The 15,709-nt window shown below is 49.6% G+C and overlaps 1 protein-coding gene across 5 annotated transcripts in view; it reads right to left on the bottom strand.

Moving 5' to 3' along the window:
• celsr2 (cadherin, EGF LAG seven-pass G-type receptor 2) overlaps positions 1 to 15,709 on the bottom strand; it is a 430,851-nt gene that overhangs the window by 6,123 nt on the left and 409,019 nt on the right. For 3 of the 5 annotated variants that reach the window (XM_072480304.1, XM_072480305.1, XM_072480307.1), the window contains exons 30-33: positions 14,946 to 15,076; positions 13,095 to 13,195; positions 10,438 to 10,608; positions 4,176 to 4,403 (exon numbers count right to left, since the gene is read on the bottom strand). In XM_072480304.1, the coding sequence (XP_072336405.1) occupies positions 4,176 to 4,403; positions 10,438 to 10,608; positions 13,095 to 13,195; positions 14,946 to 15,076 (631 nt within the window). The remainder of the gene's footprint in view (positions 1 to 4,175; positions 4,404 to 10,437; positions 10,609 to 13,094; positions 13,196 to 14,945; positions 15,077 to 15,709) is intronic. The other 2 variants (XM_072480306.1, XM_072480308.1) reach the window with 1 other exon arrangement.

Here is a 15,709-nt window from a genome sequence, read left to right as displayed (position 1 = left end):
ATGCAGAGTTGCCGCCGGCTGTGACCAGGTGTGGACGGCGGCGGCGGCACTCTGCCTTTTTAGAGCGGCCGCTTGGCACACCTGGGCCGGAGAATCGACGGCCCTGCCGCGTACAGCGACCCATGACCGGCTCCGCACCAAACGCGCCAGCACCAATGGCACCGATTCTCCGCTCCGCAGAGAATCATGTGCCAGTCCCGGGCTGGGAGAATCCCGCCCCATATCTTTATTAGTTACAGTTTCAGTCTCATGATTGGAAATTGAAAGGTTTAAAATATCAAAATGCTGGAATAAAATTCATTCATAGTAAAGTTACACAGCATGTTGGTATTCAAATATACTGTTGCAGACCTGTAGGATGGCAAATGAAGCTGTGATTTTCCACAGGGTGAACTGCTGATTCCTACTTTTGAGAGCAACTTCAATATATTGGCGGAATAGGTTGGAGACTAAGATGATCAGGATGAGACATGGTTCCTTCTTAACAGAGGGTCATTGAATGGGACAGAAATGTCAAGGAGCAATAGCTCCTGTCCCATAAATTAATAGCCCAGCTTTTGTGCTGAGGATAATGATGAGGTTATCAGTGTTCATCATTATGGAGGAGTGAATAAGATAGCATTTTGTGGAGTGCACACATGTGCAGTTAAACATGGAAATTTACAGGCACCATGGTGGCGCAGTGGGTTAGCACAGCTGCCTCACGGCGCCGAGGTCCCACGTTCGATCCTGGCTCTGGGTCACTGTTCGTGTGGAGTTTGCACATTCTCCCCGTGTTTGCGTGGGTTTAGCCCCCACAATCTAAAGATGTGCAGAATAGGTGGATTGGCCACGCTAAATTGCCCCTTAATTGGAAAAAATGAATTGGGTACTCAAAATTTCTTTTAAAAAACATGGAAATTTGGAACTTGCAGTCCAAGTTACACTGCTCCACGCAAGTTCTGTGAGAACAATACCTTGCCGATAGACTTTGTCCTGAAATCCAAGTTAGGGTGTGAACTGGTTGTACTTAGCTACTAAACAGAAAGAGATAGGGCGCGATTCTCCACCACCACGCCGAAGTGGCCGCGCCGTCGTGAGCGCCGTCGAGGTTCACGACAGCGCGGAACGGCCCCGGTCCCGACCGATTCAGGCCCTGACAATGGACCAGTATCGGGGCCGCATCATCTACCCGCGCCAGGCCTTGTCGCCCACGTAAAAGCGGCGCCGATCGTGGGCCACCCCACATTCAAGGTACCCCCCGGTGCAGGATCCCCCCTCGCCCCCCCACAGGCCGCCCCCCCCCAGCGTTCACGCACCGCCCACGACTGTAGCGACCAGGTGTGGACGGCGCCGGGGGGAACCTGCCATTTTGGCCTGGCCGCTTGGCCCATCCGGGCCTCAGAATCGCGGGGGTGCCGGAGAATCGCCATTTTGGGTATCTCCGGCAATTCTCCGGCCTGTGGCCCGCGAAACTCGACCGGCCTGTTCCCGCCGCTTGGGAGAATCGCGGGAGGGCGTCGGACCGGCGTCCCTGGAAATTTCGGCGGCCCAGGCGATTCTCCCAACCAGCGTGGGAGTGGAGAATCGCGCCCCTTGTGCTGGCGCATTCAGGGGCGTCATTCTCCGACCCCCCGCCGGGTCGGAGAATGGCCGTTGGCCGCCGTGAATCCCGCCCCCGCCCCCGCCGAAGTCTCCGCTCCCGGAGATTGGGCGGGGGCGGGTATCCGGCCGCGCCGGTTGGCGGGACCCCCCGCTGGATTCTCCGGCCCGGATGGGCCGAAGTCCCGCCCAGGAATTGCCTGTCCCGCCGACGTAAATCAAACCTGGTATTTACCAGCGGGACCAGGCGGCGTGGGCGGGCTCCGGGGTCCTGGGGGGGGGGGGCGCGGGGCGATCTGACCCCGGGGGGTGCCCCCACGGTGGCCTGGCCCGCGATCGGGGCCCACCGATCCGCGGGCGGGCCTGTGCCGTGGGGGCACTCTTTCCCTTCCGCCTCCGCTACGGCCTCCACCATGGCGGAGGCGGAAGAGACTCTCCCCACTGCGCATGCGCGGGAAACTGACAGCGGCCGCTGACGCTCCCGCGCATGCGCTGGGAAACTGACAGCGGCCGCTGACGCTCCCGCGCATGCGCCGCATTTCCGCGCCAGCTGGCGGGGCAACAAACGCCATTTCCGCCAGCTGGCAGGGCGGAAATCCCTCCGCCGTCGGCCGAGCCCCTCAATGTTGGGGCTAGGCCGCCAAAGATGCGGAGACTTCCGCACCTTTTTGCCGGCGCGATGCCCGTCTGATTGGCGCCGTCTTTGGCGCCAGTCGGCGGGCATCCCGCCGTTGGGGGAGAATTTCGCCCCAGATCTACTGGGCGGAATTCTCCGAAAATGGGGCTATGTCCCCACGCCCGCGAGAAAACGGGCGTAAATCACTCTGGACTTTCCTGGAGAAAGTCGAGAGTGATTCTCCGTTTTGAAAGGGGCTTACAGGGCCCCGGAGTAGTCTACGCAGCCCCGGCTGCCGATACGGGGCCCTGCACTTCTGGCCACGGATTCGCGAATGTGCGTGGCGGTCGCCTGTGACGGCGGCCCTGCGCAACATGGTGGCCCCACAGAGCAAGCCGGCCCAAACAATATATAGGCATTGAGTATAAGAATTGGCAAGTCATGTTGCAGCTGTATAGAACCTTAGTTAGGCCACACTTGGAGTATAGTGTTCAATTCTGGTCGCCACACTACCAGAAGGATGTGGAGGCTTTAGAGAGGGTGCAGAAGAGATTTACCAGAATGTTGCCTGGTATGGAGGGCATAAGCTATGAGGAGCGATTGAATAAACTCGGTTTGTTCTCTCTGGAACGAAGGAGGTTGAGGGGCGACCTGATAGAGGTATACAAAATTATGAGGGGCATAGACAGAGTGGATAGTCAGAGGCTTTTCCCCAGGGTAGAGGGGTCAATTACTAGGGGGCATAGGTTTAAGGTGAGAGGGGCAAGGTTTAGAGGAGATGTACGAGGCAAGTTTTTTACGCAGAGGGTAGTGGGTGCCTGGAACTCGCTACCAGAGGAGGTAGTGGAAGCAGGGACGATAGGGACATTTAAGGGGCATCTTGACAAATATATGAATAGGATGGGAATAGAAGGATACGGACCCAGGAAGTGCAGAAGATTTTAGTTTAGTCGGGCAGTATGGTCGGCGCGGGCTTGGAGGGCCGAAGGGCCTGTTCCTGTGCTGTACATTTCTTTGTTCTTTGTTCTTGTTCTATAGGCCACCCCCAGATTGCACGTGCCCGCCGATCGGTGGCCCCGGATTGCGAGCCTGGCCGTTCTGAAGGTCCCCTTCTGTGACGGATCCCCCCCCCACCAGGGCGGCCGCAGACTGGGTCCCGCAGCCGCCACTCCGAGCTCCCGCCTGGTGGAATCATGAGTGAATCACGCCGGCGGGAACTCGGCCAGCTGCCAGCTGTGAATTGCCGCGGGGTCCTCTTTCAATGGCTCCCGACCGGCGCCGCGCCGACCACCCGACTTACAGTGATTCTCCGGTCCGCAGAGAATCGCGGGAAGGCGTCGGACTCGATCGCAGGTCTGACGCCTCATTCTGAGCCGAGCATGATTTTGGCGCGGAGAATCCCGCCCATTGTCTGGCCCTGAAAGTTACATTTTAACAAATATGAAGTCCCCTTTCTTAAGAGTTTCACAAGCATAGGAGGTTTTAATAATTTTTTTTTTTTTGCTTACGTCTGTCTGTAAGTTTTATCTCTCTCAATTCCATGTTTCATTTCCTCTCTTTTATTGTACTTTCTGTACTGGCAGAATTTTCCCATTCCCCACCGATGATGCCCACTGATGACAGGACTGGAAAATCCCAGCCTCTGTGATTTAAATCTAAACTCTACTTCCTGGTTTACACATCCTGATTTACACTCTGTGTGTCTCAGTGAAGGTCCTTCAATCTGATTGTTTGAAGTGCCTCAATGTTTTCTGCCCTGCTCACATATGCCACAGGGGGAAGTGAGTTGCACTGGATCAAACGTCCAATCTGTGCAAATCTCTGCTCAAAAGCTTGTGAAAACTCAGTTGTGAATGGGCACAATTCCTTCGTCACTATCCACATAAAATGGATCAACGCCCCCATAAACCAACCTGCCAAAAGATGCTAATTTCTAACCAAAGTTTGCACAAATGAAATGATTTTCAACAGCAGTTACCTTTCTGAGGTTGTGCAGTCGGGTTAGGCAATGATGTTAAAGCATTTTCTTTGTACAGAGTATCTCCATTCTCCTTCGGCTTTTCTTCCAGATGATTGAGTTTTTCTCGGTGAAGTTCAATATTTGCCATGGTTTCGACCTTCAGATTCTCTGACCCACCGTGACTTTCACTTTCACTTGCTGTTGTCATAAACTCTCCTGGCCAATAAGGTTTCGTTATGTTGTCCACTAGAAAACCAATTGAAATGTGATTTAAAAATAAACAAATAACAGACTGCTATTTTTTTCTCCTCAGATCTGGGCATGAATCTAAATACATGCAGTTGCTTGAACATTGTAATTATTGAAGGTTTCTCATTTATTTCTGAACATTTCCAAATGTCTAAACTGATTAAAGTGTTTCTATGTTAGAGAAGTTGAGCCTTGCAACTTAATTGGTATTTTCAACATTTTTTCACACAAATGTGGATTTCATATTGGTAAGAACAATGTGAAATCGTCCGGTTGCGGCGATGCGAAGCTAAGCCGCACATTTCGGCGGCTCCCGCTAGAACGGACTTTTGGGCTCTCCAGAAGAGCCCCAACGGAAATTTTTCGACGACTTCCCGTGTGGGAAGGTGAGAGCAAGGTCCCCCTTCCATAGTATATGGAGTGGACCAGAAGTGGAGCGGTCAAAAAAGCGGTTCTGGAGCAGCGAAAGAAGCGAGGGAGAAAAAACAAGATGGCGGAGGGCGGAGATCGAGCGGCATGGGGGCCGGAGCAGCAGGAGTTTCTCAGGCGTTGCATGGAGGAGCTTAAGAGAGAGGTGCTGGCGCCACTGCTGACGGTGATCGAGGGGCTAAAGGAGACCCAGAAGGCCCATGGGGTAAAGATCCGACAGGTGCGGGAAAAAGCCGCCAAGAATGAGGACGAGATCTTGGGCCTGGCGTTGAAGATGGAGGCGCACAAGGCGCTGCACAAGAGGTGGGCCGAAAGATTTGAGGACCTGGAGAACAGGTCGAGGAGGAAGAATCTCCGGATTCTGGGTCTCCCCGAAGGAGTGGAGGGTGCCGATGCCGGGGCATATGTGAGCACGATGCTCCATTCGCTGATGGGTGCGGAGGCCTCTCCGAGTCCCCTGGAGCTAGATGGGGCTCATTGGGTCCTGGCGAGGAGACCCAAGGCCAACGAGCCGCCAAGGGCGGTAGTGGTCAGGTTTCATCGTTCGTGGACAGAGAGTGTGTCCTGAGATGGGCCAAGAAAGAGCGGAGCAGCAGGTGGGAGAATGCGGTGATCCGAATCTATCAGGACTGGAGTACGGAGGTGGCAAAGAAGAGAGCTGGTTTTAATCAGGCCAAGGCGGTGCTGCATAGGAAGGGGGTGAGATTCGGAATGCTGCAGCCAGCACGATTGTGGGTCACATTTCAGGATTGACACCACTACTTTGAAACGCCTGAAGAGGCTTGGACCTTTATACAAACTGAAAAGTTGGACTTAAACTGAGGGTCTGTGGTTGTGGGGGGGGATGTCGGTTGTATACAGGGTTTTAACTTTGCGTAAGGAATGTTCCACGGGTTGGACGATGGATGGGGATGGGGGAAGAGATCTGATGGGGTGACTGTGAGGGAATGTGGGCGCCGGTGCTGTAGGGAGGGGAGGCCCGGGGATGGGGGAATTGGGATAAGGCCGCAACAGGAGCTGCGCCAGAGGGGGCGGGGCTGGCTCAGGAAAGAGCGGGCTTTTTCCCGCGTTAGGGAAGGTCGGAGGGGGGGGATGGAGGAGCGCACACCGATGGCTGGGGAGGAGGAGGAGGGGGGATTTCCACACGGGGTGGGTCAATGGGAATGCGGGGGAAGCCGGGGTCAGCAGGTGACTTACTGGAGTGTTATGGGGGGAGCAAAAGAGCTAGATATGGATCTAGCAGGGGGAGGGGGAAGGGGGGGCGGAGAGGGGGGAGGGGGGAGGGGAAATAGTGTTGCAGCTGCATTGGCCGAGGGGGAACTGAAAACAGAAGAGGAGGTCGGGGCGGGGGTCCCCCGTCTAGGGGACTGGAGGGTGCGGGAGGCGGGGGCACGGGACTGGCCTAGAAAAGGAGCTGGCTAGTCGGCAAGGGGGGGGGGAAGCCCCCCAATCCGGCTGATAACGTGGAATGTGAGGGGCCCGAATGGGTCGGTTAAGAGGGCCCGAGTGTTCGCACACTTAAAGGGACTGAAGGCAGACGTTGTCATGCTTCAGGAGACACAGTTGTAGGTGGCAGACCAGGTCAGGTTAAGAAAGGGACTGGTAGGACAGGTATTCCATTCGGGGGTGGATGCGAAGAATAGAGGGGTGGCAATACTGGTGGGGAAGCGGGTGTCGTTTGAGGCCAAGAATATAGTAGTGGACAATGGAGGTCGATACGTGATGGTGAGCGGTAGGCTGCAGGGGGCGTGGGTGGTATTGGTAAACGTATACGCCCCGAACTGGGACGATGCTGGATTTATGAAGCGTATGTTGGGGTGCATTCCGGACCTGAGGTAGGAAGCTTGATAATGGGGGGGGATTTCAACACGGTGTTGGACCCAGCATTAGATCGTTCCAGATCTAGGAATGGAAAGAAGCCGGCTGCGGCCAAGGTGCTTAGGGGCTTTATGGACCAGATGGGGGGAGTGGATCCGTGGAGATTTGCTAGGCCCTGGCCAGGGAATTTTCTTTTTTTTCCCACGTACACAAAGCCTACTCCTGGATAGATTTTTTTGTTCTGAGCAGGGCACTGATCCCGAAAGTGTAGGGAACGGAGTATTCGGCCATAGCCATCTCAGACCACGCCCCGCACTGGGTGGAACTGGAGTTGGGAGAGGAGAGGGACCAATACCCACTGTGGCGTTTGGATGTGGGATTACTGGCAGATGAGGAGGTGTGCGGGATTAAAGGACTGGGAAGCATGCAGGCGGGGGGCCCCCGGACCAGATGGGTTCCCAGTTGAGTTTTACAGGAAGTATGAGGACCTGTTAGCCCCGTTGCTGGTGAGGACTTTCAATGAGGCAAGGGAGGGGGGACCCGACAATATCCGGGGCGATGATTTCTTTGATCCTGAAGCGGGACAAGGACCCACTGCAATGTGGGTCGTATAGGCCGATTTCGCACCTTAATGTGGACGCTAAGTTGCTGGCAAAAGTGCTGGCTACGAGGATTGAGGACTGTGTCCCGCGGGTGATTTATGAGGACCAGACGGGATTTGTGAAGGGCAGGCAGCTAAACACCAATGTGTGGAGGCTCCTAAACGTGATTATGATGCCATCGGTGGAGGGAGAGGCGGAGATAGTGGCAGCTATGGACGCGGAGAAGGCCTTTGACCAAGTGGAGTGGGAGTATCTCTGGGAAGTGTTGCAGAGGCTTGGGATTGGGGAGGGGTTTATCAGTTGGGTTAAGCTCCTATATAGAGCCCCGGTGGCGAGTGTGGTTACGAATCGGCGGAGGTCAGAGTATTTTCGGCTGTATCGAGGGACGAGGCAGGGGTGCCCCCTGTTGTTTGCATTAGCAATTGATCCTTTGGCCATGGCATTAAGGGAGTCCAGGAAATGGAGGTGGGTGGTCTGAGGGGGAGAGGAGCATCGGGTGTCGCTGTATGCGGATGACCTATTGCTGTATGTGGCAGATCCAGTGGAGGGGATAGTGGAGGTCATGCAGATCCTAAGGGAGTTTGGGGACTTCTCGGGCAATAAGCTCAATGTAGGGAAAAGTGAGCTCTTCGTGGTGCATCCAGGGGACCAGGGAAGAGGGATAGACGACCTACCGTTGAGGAGGGCGGAAAGGAGCTTTCAGTACTTGGGGATCCAGGTAGCTAGGAGTTGGGGGGCCCTGCACAAACTTAATTTGACCCGGCTGATGGAGCAGATGGAGGAGGACCTCAAACGATGGGATATGTTGCCACTCTCGCTAGCGGGCAGGGTACAGTCGATTAAAATGATGGTCCTCCCGAGGTTTATTTTTGTGTTCCAGTGCCTTCCTATTATGATCACCAAGGCCTTTTTTAAGAGGGCAGTCAGGAGCATCATGGGTTTTGTGTGGGCAAACAAGACCCCGAGGGTAAGGAGGGGGTTTCTGGAGCATAGTAGGGACAGAGGAGGGCTGGCGTTGCCGAATCTGGGTGGCTACTATTGGGAAGCCAACGTGGCAATGATCCGTAAGTGGAGGGAGAGGGGGCGGCATGGAAGAGGTTGGAGATGGCATCCTGCAAAGGAACGAGCCTGAGGGCGCTGGTGACGGTACCGCTGCCGCTCTCGCCGACAAGGTACACCATGAGTCCGGTGGTGGAGGCAACGCTAAAGATCTGGAAGCAGTGGAGACGACACAGGGGTGCGATGGAAGCCTCGGTGTGGTCCCCGATCAGAGCTAACCATCGGTTCGTCCCAGGAAGGATGGACGGGGCTTTCAGAGCTGGCATCGGGCAGGGATCAGGAGGATGGGGGAACTGTTTATAGATGGGACGTTTGCGAGCCTAGGGGCACTGGAGGAGAAGTTTGGGATACCCCCGGGAAATGCGTTCAGGTACATTCAGGTGAGGCGTTTGTGAGGCGGCAGTTGAGGGAATTCCCGTTGCTCCCGGCACAGGGGATTCAGGACAGGGTGATTTCGGGTGTATGGGTCGGAGAGGGCAAGGTTTCGGCGATATATCAGGAGATGAAAGAAGAGGAGGAGGCTTTGGTAGAGGAGCTGAAGGGCAAATGGGAGGAGGAGTTGGGGGAGGAGATTGAAGTGGGTCTGTGGGCTGATGCCCTGAGTAGGGTCAATTCCTCTTCCTCGTGTGCCAGGCTTAGACTGATACAGTTTAAGGTTATTCACAGAGCGCAAATGACAGGGGCGAGGCTGAGTAGATTCTTTGGGGTGGAGGGCAGATGTGGGAGGTGCTCAGGAAGCCCGGCGAATCACGCCCATGTGTTCTAGTCGTGCCCGGCACTGGATGGGTTCTGGAGGGGTGTCGCAAGGACTATGTCTAAGGTGGTGAAAGTCCAGGTCAAGCCAAGTTGGGGGCTGGCACTATTTGGGGTGATGGGCGAGCCGGGAGTGCAGGAGGCGAAAGAGGCCGGTATCCTGGCCTTTGCGTCCCTGGTAGCCCGGCGGAGGATCTTGCTATTATGGAAAGACGCGAAGCCCCCCAGTGTGGAAGCCTGGATAAATGACATGGCAGGGTTCATCAAGCTGGAGAGGATAAAGTTTGCCTTGAGAGGGTCTGCGCAGGGGTTCTTCAGGTGGTGGCAACCGTTCCTAGACTATCTCGCGGAGCGTTAGATGGAGGTCGGTCAGCAGCAGCAGCAACCCAGGGTGGGAGGGGGGTCTCTTTCGGTGGGGGGGTATATGGGTGGGCGGGGAAGGGGATTTTCCTAGGGGCACTTGAAAAAGGAAAAAAATAAACATAAAGGAAAGTCAATATGTGCGGGAGTAACCCATTGCACAAGTTCTGTATTATGTTGGATTGATATGTTTATGTTTTGTTCTGTTCCTTCTCTTTTCTTTTTTGTTACGGGGTGGGGGGGGGGAGGTGGGTTTAAATGGTTGAAAATGTTTGTTGAAAATTTTTGAATAAACATATTTTACAAAAAAAAAGAACAATGTGAAATCCAGTTGCATGGTTCAGTTTGCATCAACAACGTAGCCCATTGATAAACCAGTGCACTATTGGTGTACAAAACCATGACTGAAGTCACAATCTCTGTATTTAAGCACCTACTGATGATGAATGCTGCCACTCCATCCTTAAGAATACAATAAAATCCTCACCAATAATTTAAACTTAAATGTTTTTTAAAATAATATATCCTCAGGGGCTGGTTTAGCACACTGGGCTAAATAGCTGGCTTTTAAAGCAGACCAAGGCAGGCCAGCAGCACGGTTCAACTCCCGTACCAGCCTCCCTGAACAGGCGCCGGAATGTGGCAACTAGGGGCTTTTCACAGTCACTTCATTGAAGCCTACTTGTGACAATAAGTGATTTTCTTTCTTTTCTTTCATGACTGATATCAATATTTTAAACTAGTCTTAAGATAAGAAGCCACACAAGCTCTGAACTAAGACAACATTCTTGTGCTAATTTATAAGCACTTGGTGTTTGCACTTCTGAATAAATGGATTGCTGTACAGTTAACAAATCTAAGTTACAAATAAGAGAATAAAATGACACAGATGAGGTTATGCTCCTGGGAGTTTTATCGCTGATCCCGGAATCTCGAGTTCAGTGGGTTCAGAGCTGGTATCATGCACCAACCTGGGTGTAATAGGGAAACCTGAATAGCTTTATGCTTACCTTTCAGTGTACTGTGGTTAGGATGTTTTTCATTATTCGGGGATATAATTTTCTCCCAACCTGGGTCTCCTTGATAATCATCTTCTTCACTATCTGAAGAATGAGTGGAGGCATAAGATCCACTTTGGTCATCTTCCAGAGACAGATCACTGTCAGAGTCTGAATCATGTTCTGAAAAGGAATGCAATAATTGAGCATCATTCTGGAGCAAATTCAAAGGTCCTGTTTAAGAGACAACAATCCATAAACGTTATCAATGTTGAGTTCTGTGTCTCAATCAACCCTTGCTACAGGTTGTAGACAATGTGAGGGCAGAGGTTTTATGTAAAATGTGTACTGATCTGAGGTTCCATTTCACTGACAGTGTGAGTGAAGAGTATTTTATACATTCTACCAATTCTCATGGATCATTTCACTGGTATTCAACTTTTTAATATATCAGTTATGTGTCACATAATGTTGGCTCACAAACAACATATAATCAGTCTCTTAAAGCATGGTCAACTAAGATACACTGCTCAGTGAATGGGCATCGCTCCATTAATAACATTCAAGATTATAAGAGAATTTAGTCGAATATATTCATTCAATATCAGTCTTAAGTGATGCAATATTAACCTTTTCAACATAAGTATATTCAAACACTGAACATTGTGTGAACTAAAGAAGCAGCAAAACAATGGAAGTTCTATTCCTGTTTGAAAGCATCATATATTTCTTCCCTGTGAGGAAAAACTTAATAATAATATTAGTGTCACAATTTGGCTTACATTAACACTGCAATGAAGTTACTGTGAAAATCCCATAATTGCCACACTCCGGCACCTGTTCGGGTACACTGATGGAGAATTCAGAATGTCCAATTTACCTTACAAGCTCGCCTTTCGGACTTGTGGGAGGAAACCGGAGCACCCGGAGGAAACCCACGCAGAAACGGGAAGAACGTGCAGACAGTGACCCAAGCCGGGAATCGAACCCGGGTCCCTGGCGTAGTGAAGCAACAATGCTAACCACTGTGCTACCGTGCCACCCTACAAAGCACAGGAGAGGAGGGCTTTGATCCAGCGACCTCTAGGTTATGGGCCCAACACACTTCCCCTGTGTTACATTGCTTCAGGTATGTTCATGGCAACTATTCTGAATGGATGAATCCAACTGGAACATATATCCACTAATTACCTCAGGAAATGGAAACTTACTGGCCCATCCTTTCCACCGATATCGATAGTCGAAAGCAAATCAAAAATTCCATGAAGGTTAATCTCAGTTAATAAAAAGCATTTAAGCATTTCTATCTTTTGTTCAATATCCAGAACCAGGAAGGATGATAACCTCTCTTACACTGTCAAATAATTATCTTCTTCAGGTGTTAGAAACATACATGGAAAATATGAGGAGGAGGAGGCAATTCGGTCCTTCGAGCCTGCTCCGCCATTCATTATGATCATGGCTGATCATCCAACTTAATAGCCTGATCCCGCATTCTCCTCATATTATTTGATCCCCTTCAGCCCAAGTGCTATATCTAACTGCCTCTTGAAAATATAGTGTTTTGGCCGGAACTGTTTTTTGTGGTAGCAAATTCCACAGGCTCATCACTTTCTGGGAGAAGACATTTCTCCTCACCTCAGTCCTAAATGGTCTATCAGACTGTACTCCTCAGATTGTAACCCCTGGTTCTGGACACCTCTTCTTGCACCCCTCCCTGTTAGAATTTTATAGGTTTCTTTGAGATTCCCCCTCAATCTTCTGCATTCCAGCGAATACAATCCAAACTGACTCAATCTCTCCTCATTTGTCAGAACTGCCATACCAGGAATCATTATAAACCTTCACTGCACTCCCTCTTTTGCAAGAACACCCTTCTTCAGATAACGAGACCAAAAGTACACACAATATTCCAGGTGTGGCCTCACCAAGGACCTCTTTAATTGCAGCAGGACATCCCTCCTCCTGTACTTGAATCCTCTCTCAATGTAGGCCAACATACCATTTGCCTGCTTACCTCAGTGACTGGTGTACAAGGAGACCCAGGTCTCAATGCACATTCCCCTCTCTTAATTTTTGGTCATTAGATAATCTGCCTTCCCATTTTTGCTACCAAAGTGGATAACCTTGCATTTAACCAAGTCATACTGCATCTGCCATTCATTTCCCCACTCACTCAACTTGTCCAAATTATACTGAAGGATCTCTGCATCCTCCTCACAGCTCACCCTCCCACCCAGCTTTGTGTGTTCAAGACAAATTACAGTTAAAATGTATAGCAAAGTCAGCATTGAGGTACTATAGTGAAATTCCGAGTGCTAAACAATGGCAATAACTTGCATGAATTTAAGGTGACTGTACCACTAACATTATCAGAGATTTTGAAAATAAACATACTCTTGTTTCTTGTGCTAAACGGGCTTATTTTAAGGCAGTACAAAGAATGACTGGCCCATTCCTAAAGAATGGCCAGCTCATTATAGTTACTCTATATTTACTGTAACTGGATTTTATGAGGCTTAATGAATTGAAAACATTTGAATTAAATTTGGTTGAGAAGCCGTTATTAATAAATTTGGGCTTGCACATCTTCTAGAAGTTTTTGATCTAGGACATAAGAAAATGCGATAGAATTGATGAGTGAAAGGTGCACCAATATGACTTCTTACCATCTGGGTTTGCCTTAATTTCATGGAATAAGGAAGTGGCATGATCAGTAAGGGCAACATGGGCTTGACTCGAGGAACTGTTATTCAAAGCAGCTTCTTCCCTAAAGAAAGGAGAATCATTTGTTGTCAACAGTGTAGCTAGTGATGTTAATGCAGGCATCTATATACAAAGGGCCACAAATTCAACCATGAAATACAGGCATGGCTGCAGAAGTGAACAAAGCCTCAGGTTATCCTTATATGATTGGTGTGTTTATACAACAAACTTTCCTTTGATATTTACTCAGGATTTTGAACCACAGAATAGTTATTGCACAGGAGGAGGTCGTTCCGCCCACTGTGTCTGCATCATCACTTCAAATGACCAGTGCACCAAATTCCATTCCCTCGCCTTCTCCCCATTCAGATAACAATCCAATTCCTTCTTGGATGCTTCGATTGAATCCGCTTCCACCGCATTGTCAGGCAGTGCTTTCTCGATCTTAACCACTTGCTGCGTGAAAAAGTTACTCCTCATGTCTCCATTACTTCTTTTGCCATTTACCTTGAATCTGTGCCTTCTTGTTCTTGATCCTTCCACCAATGGGAACAGTTTTTTTCCTATCTACTCTGTCTAGACCCCTCGTGATCTTGAATATCTCTAACAAATGCCCTCTATACCTTCTCCTCCAAGGAAAACAGGTCCAACTTCTCCAATCTTTCTAAAAAAATGGAAGTTCCTCATCCCTGGAACCATTCTTGTGAATCTTTTCCACACTCTCCCTAATGCCTTCACATCTGTCTTGAAATCTGGTGCCCAGATCTGGACGCAATACTCCAGTTGAAGCCGCACCAATATTTTATACAGTTTTATTAATCGTGCTTTCAGCCTGCCTGCCAGCTTCAATGACTTGGGCACATATACACCCAGGTGCCTCTGCTCCTGCACCCACTTTAGAATTGTACCTTTTGTTTTACATTGTCTCTCCACTTTCTTCCCATCAAAATGAATCACTTCACTCTTCACTGCACTTAATTTAATCTTCCACCCATTCCACCAGCCTGCCTATGTCCCTTTGAAGTTCGACACTAACCTCCTTACAGTTTACAATGCTTCCAAGTTTTGCATCAACTGCAAATGTTGAAATTATGCCCCATGCACCAAGGCCTAAGTCCGTGCTCTATCAGAGCAACATGAGTCTGACTATTATTCTGTTTATTTTGAATAGGGATCACTTCCCCACAAAAGAATATTATATTGGTGAAAATCTGCTATCATCAACTTCCTCCTCAAAACACCCAGCTTTGCCTCACCTCCATTGCAGGCAATCACCCCTTTTCTCTCCAAAGTCTTTGAACGTGCTTCAATCCCCCAAATACTGAGCTGGCCTTATCAAAGTTACAAGGACATGAATATATGACAATGACAGTGGTTAACTGTCCTTCCTTGTTCTTCACTATCTATCCGAGCCCAAACCATAACATTGCTTTCACCTTGGCTTTATAACACTGTCTGTCTACCATATCGGTTTTGATTGTCATCCTGTCCATTGGCACAATTAATTTTGTTTGCCAATGGGAATTCAGTCATGACGGGGAAACCATTTTAGAAATTTTTAAAGTCATTTACGGGATGAAGTTGCTGGCTAGGCCATTATTTATTGTCCATTACTAATTGGCCTCGAGACGGTGGTGGTGAACTGCCTTCTTGAACCACTGCAATCCATGTGGTGTAGGTACACCTACAGTGCTGTTAGGGAGGGAGTTCCAGGATTTTGACCTAGCGACCCAGTGAAAGCAAAATGTCAAGACAGTCTTTAAAATCACAATAATATCAATAATGTCAAGAGCGCTTCCACCATGTCATATTACCTGAGAACAAATGCAATGTAGCTGTTGTGACTTTTCCCTGACCTTGAAGTGCTGCTCACTGACCCAGCCAAATCACCAAAGGCTGAGCGATAAGTACGACCATCAATGTATGTGTTATTACACAATGACTGCTTAAAACAAAAGACATGAAGCAATTACAATGATCATGTTTCTTCAAACCAACTATTTCATGAAACAGTGCCAACATTAAGAGTATCTCACTTATGGAGAAATGTATCAAAAAGTCTTTGTTCTGTTAGAAGAAAATATAATTCAGATAATTTTTTCAAAGTCAACAAACATCTGTGTATTCCAGATGGTTACTCACAAATTGTTAACATATTTGTTTCCATTGCTTGCTCGAATGTTATACTGTTTTAACAATATTTATTTATGCCACATTATTTGAATATGAATGAATGAGTGAATGGATAGGGTGGATAGATAAGTGGGTAGAGTTTGTGCGTTTATTAAATGGGTGAGTTGAGTCGGGGATAGATGGTTGAGGGGCAAGTGGGTGAGGTGGCAGGTAGATAGTGTGGCAGGTGGGTAGTGCAACAGAGGGGTGAGGTGGGTAGAGCAGCTGGTTGGTGGGACGGCAGGTGGATGAGATGGGTCAAAGTGAGTTCAGTTCTGTATTAACCAATAATTAGGGTAGGCTTTCGGCTGTCTAACATTTCCTGGGTAACCATCTAGGCAAGTACATTAGAACTGCCCCAAGTCACTCACTCTGACACTAACTCAGAGTTGGAGACATTCGTGGA

This window comes from Scyliorhinus torazame, chromosome 17 (genome assembly GCF_047496885.1).
Source record: "Scyliorhinus torazame isolate Kashiwa2021f chromosome 17, sScyTor2.1, whole genome shotgun sequence".
Lineage (NCBI taxonomy): Eukaryota > Metazoa > Chordata > Chondrichthyes > Carcharhiniformes > Scyliorhinidae > Scyliorhinus > Scyliorhinus torazame.
The sequence above is the reverse complement of the archived record's forward strand: the minus strand, read 5'-3'. Positions and strand labels throughout refer to the sequence as shown.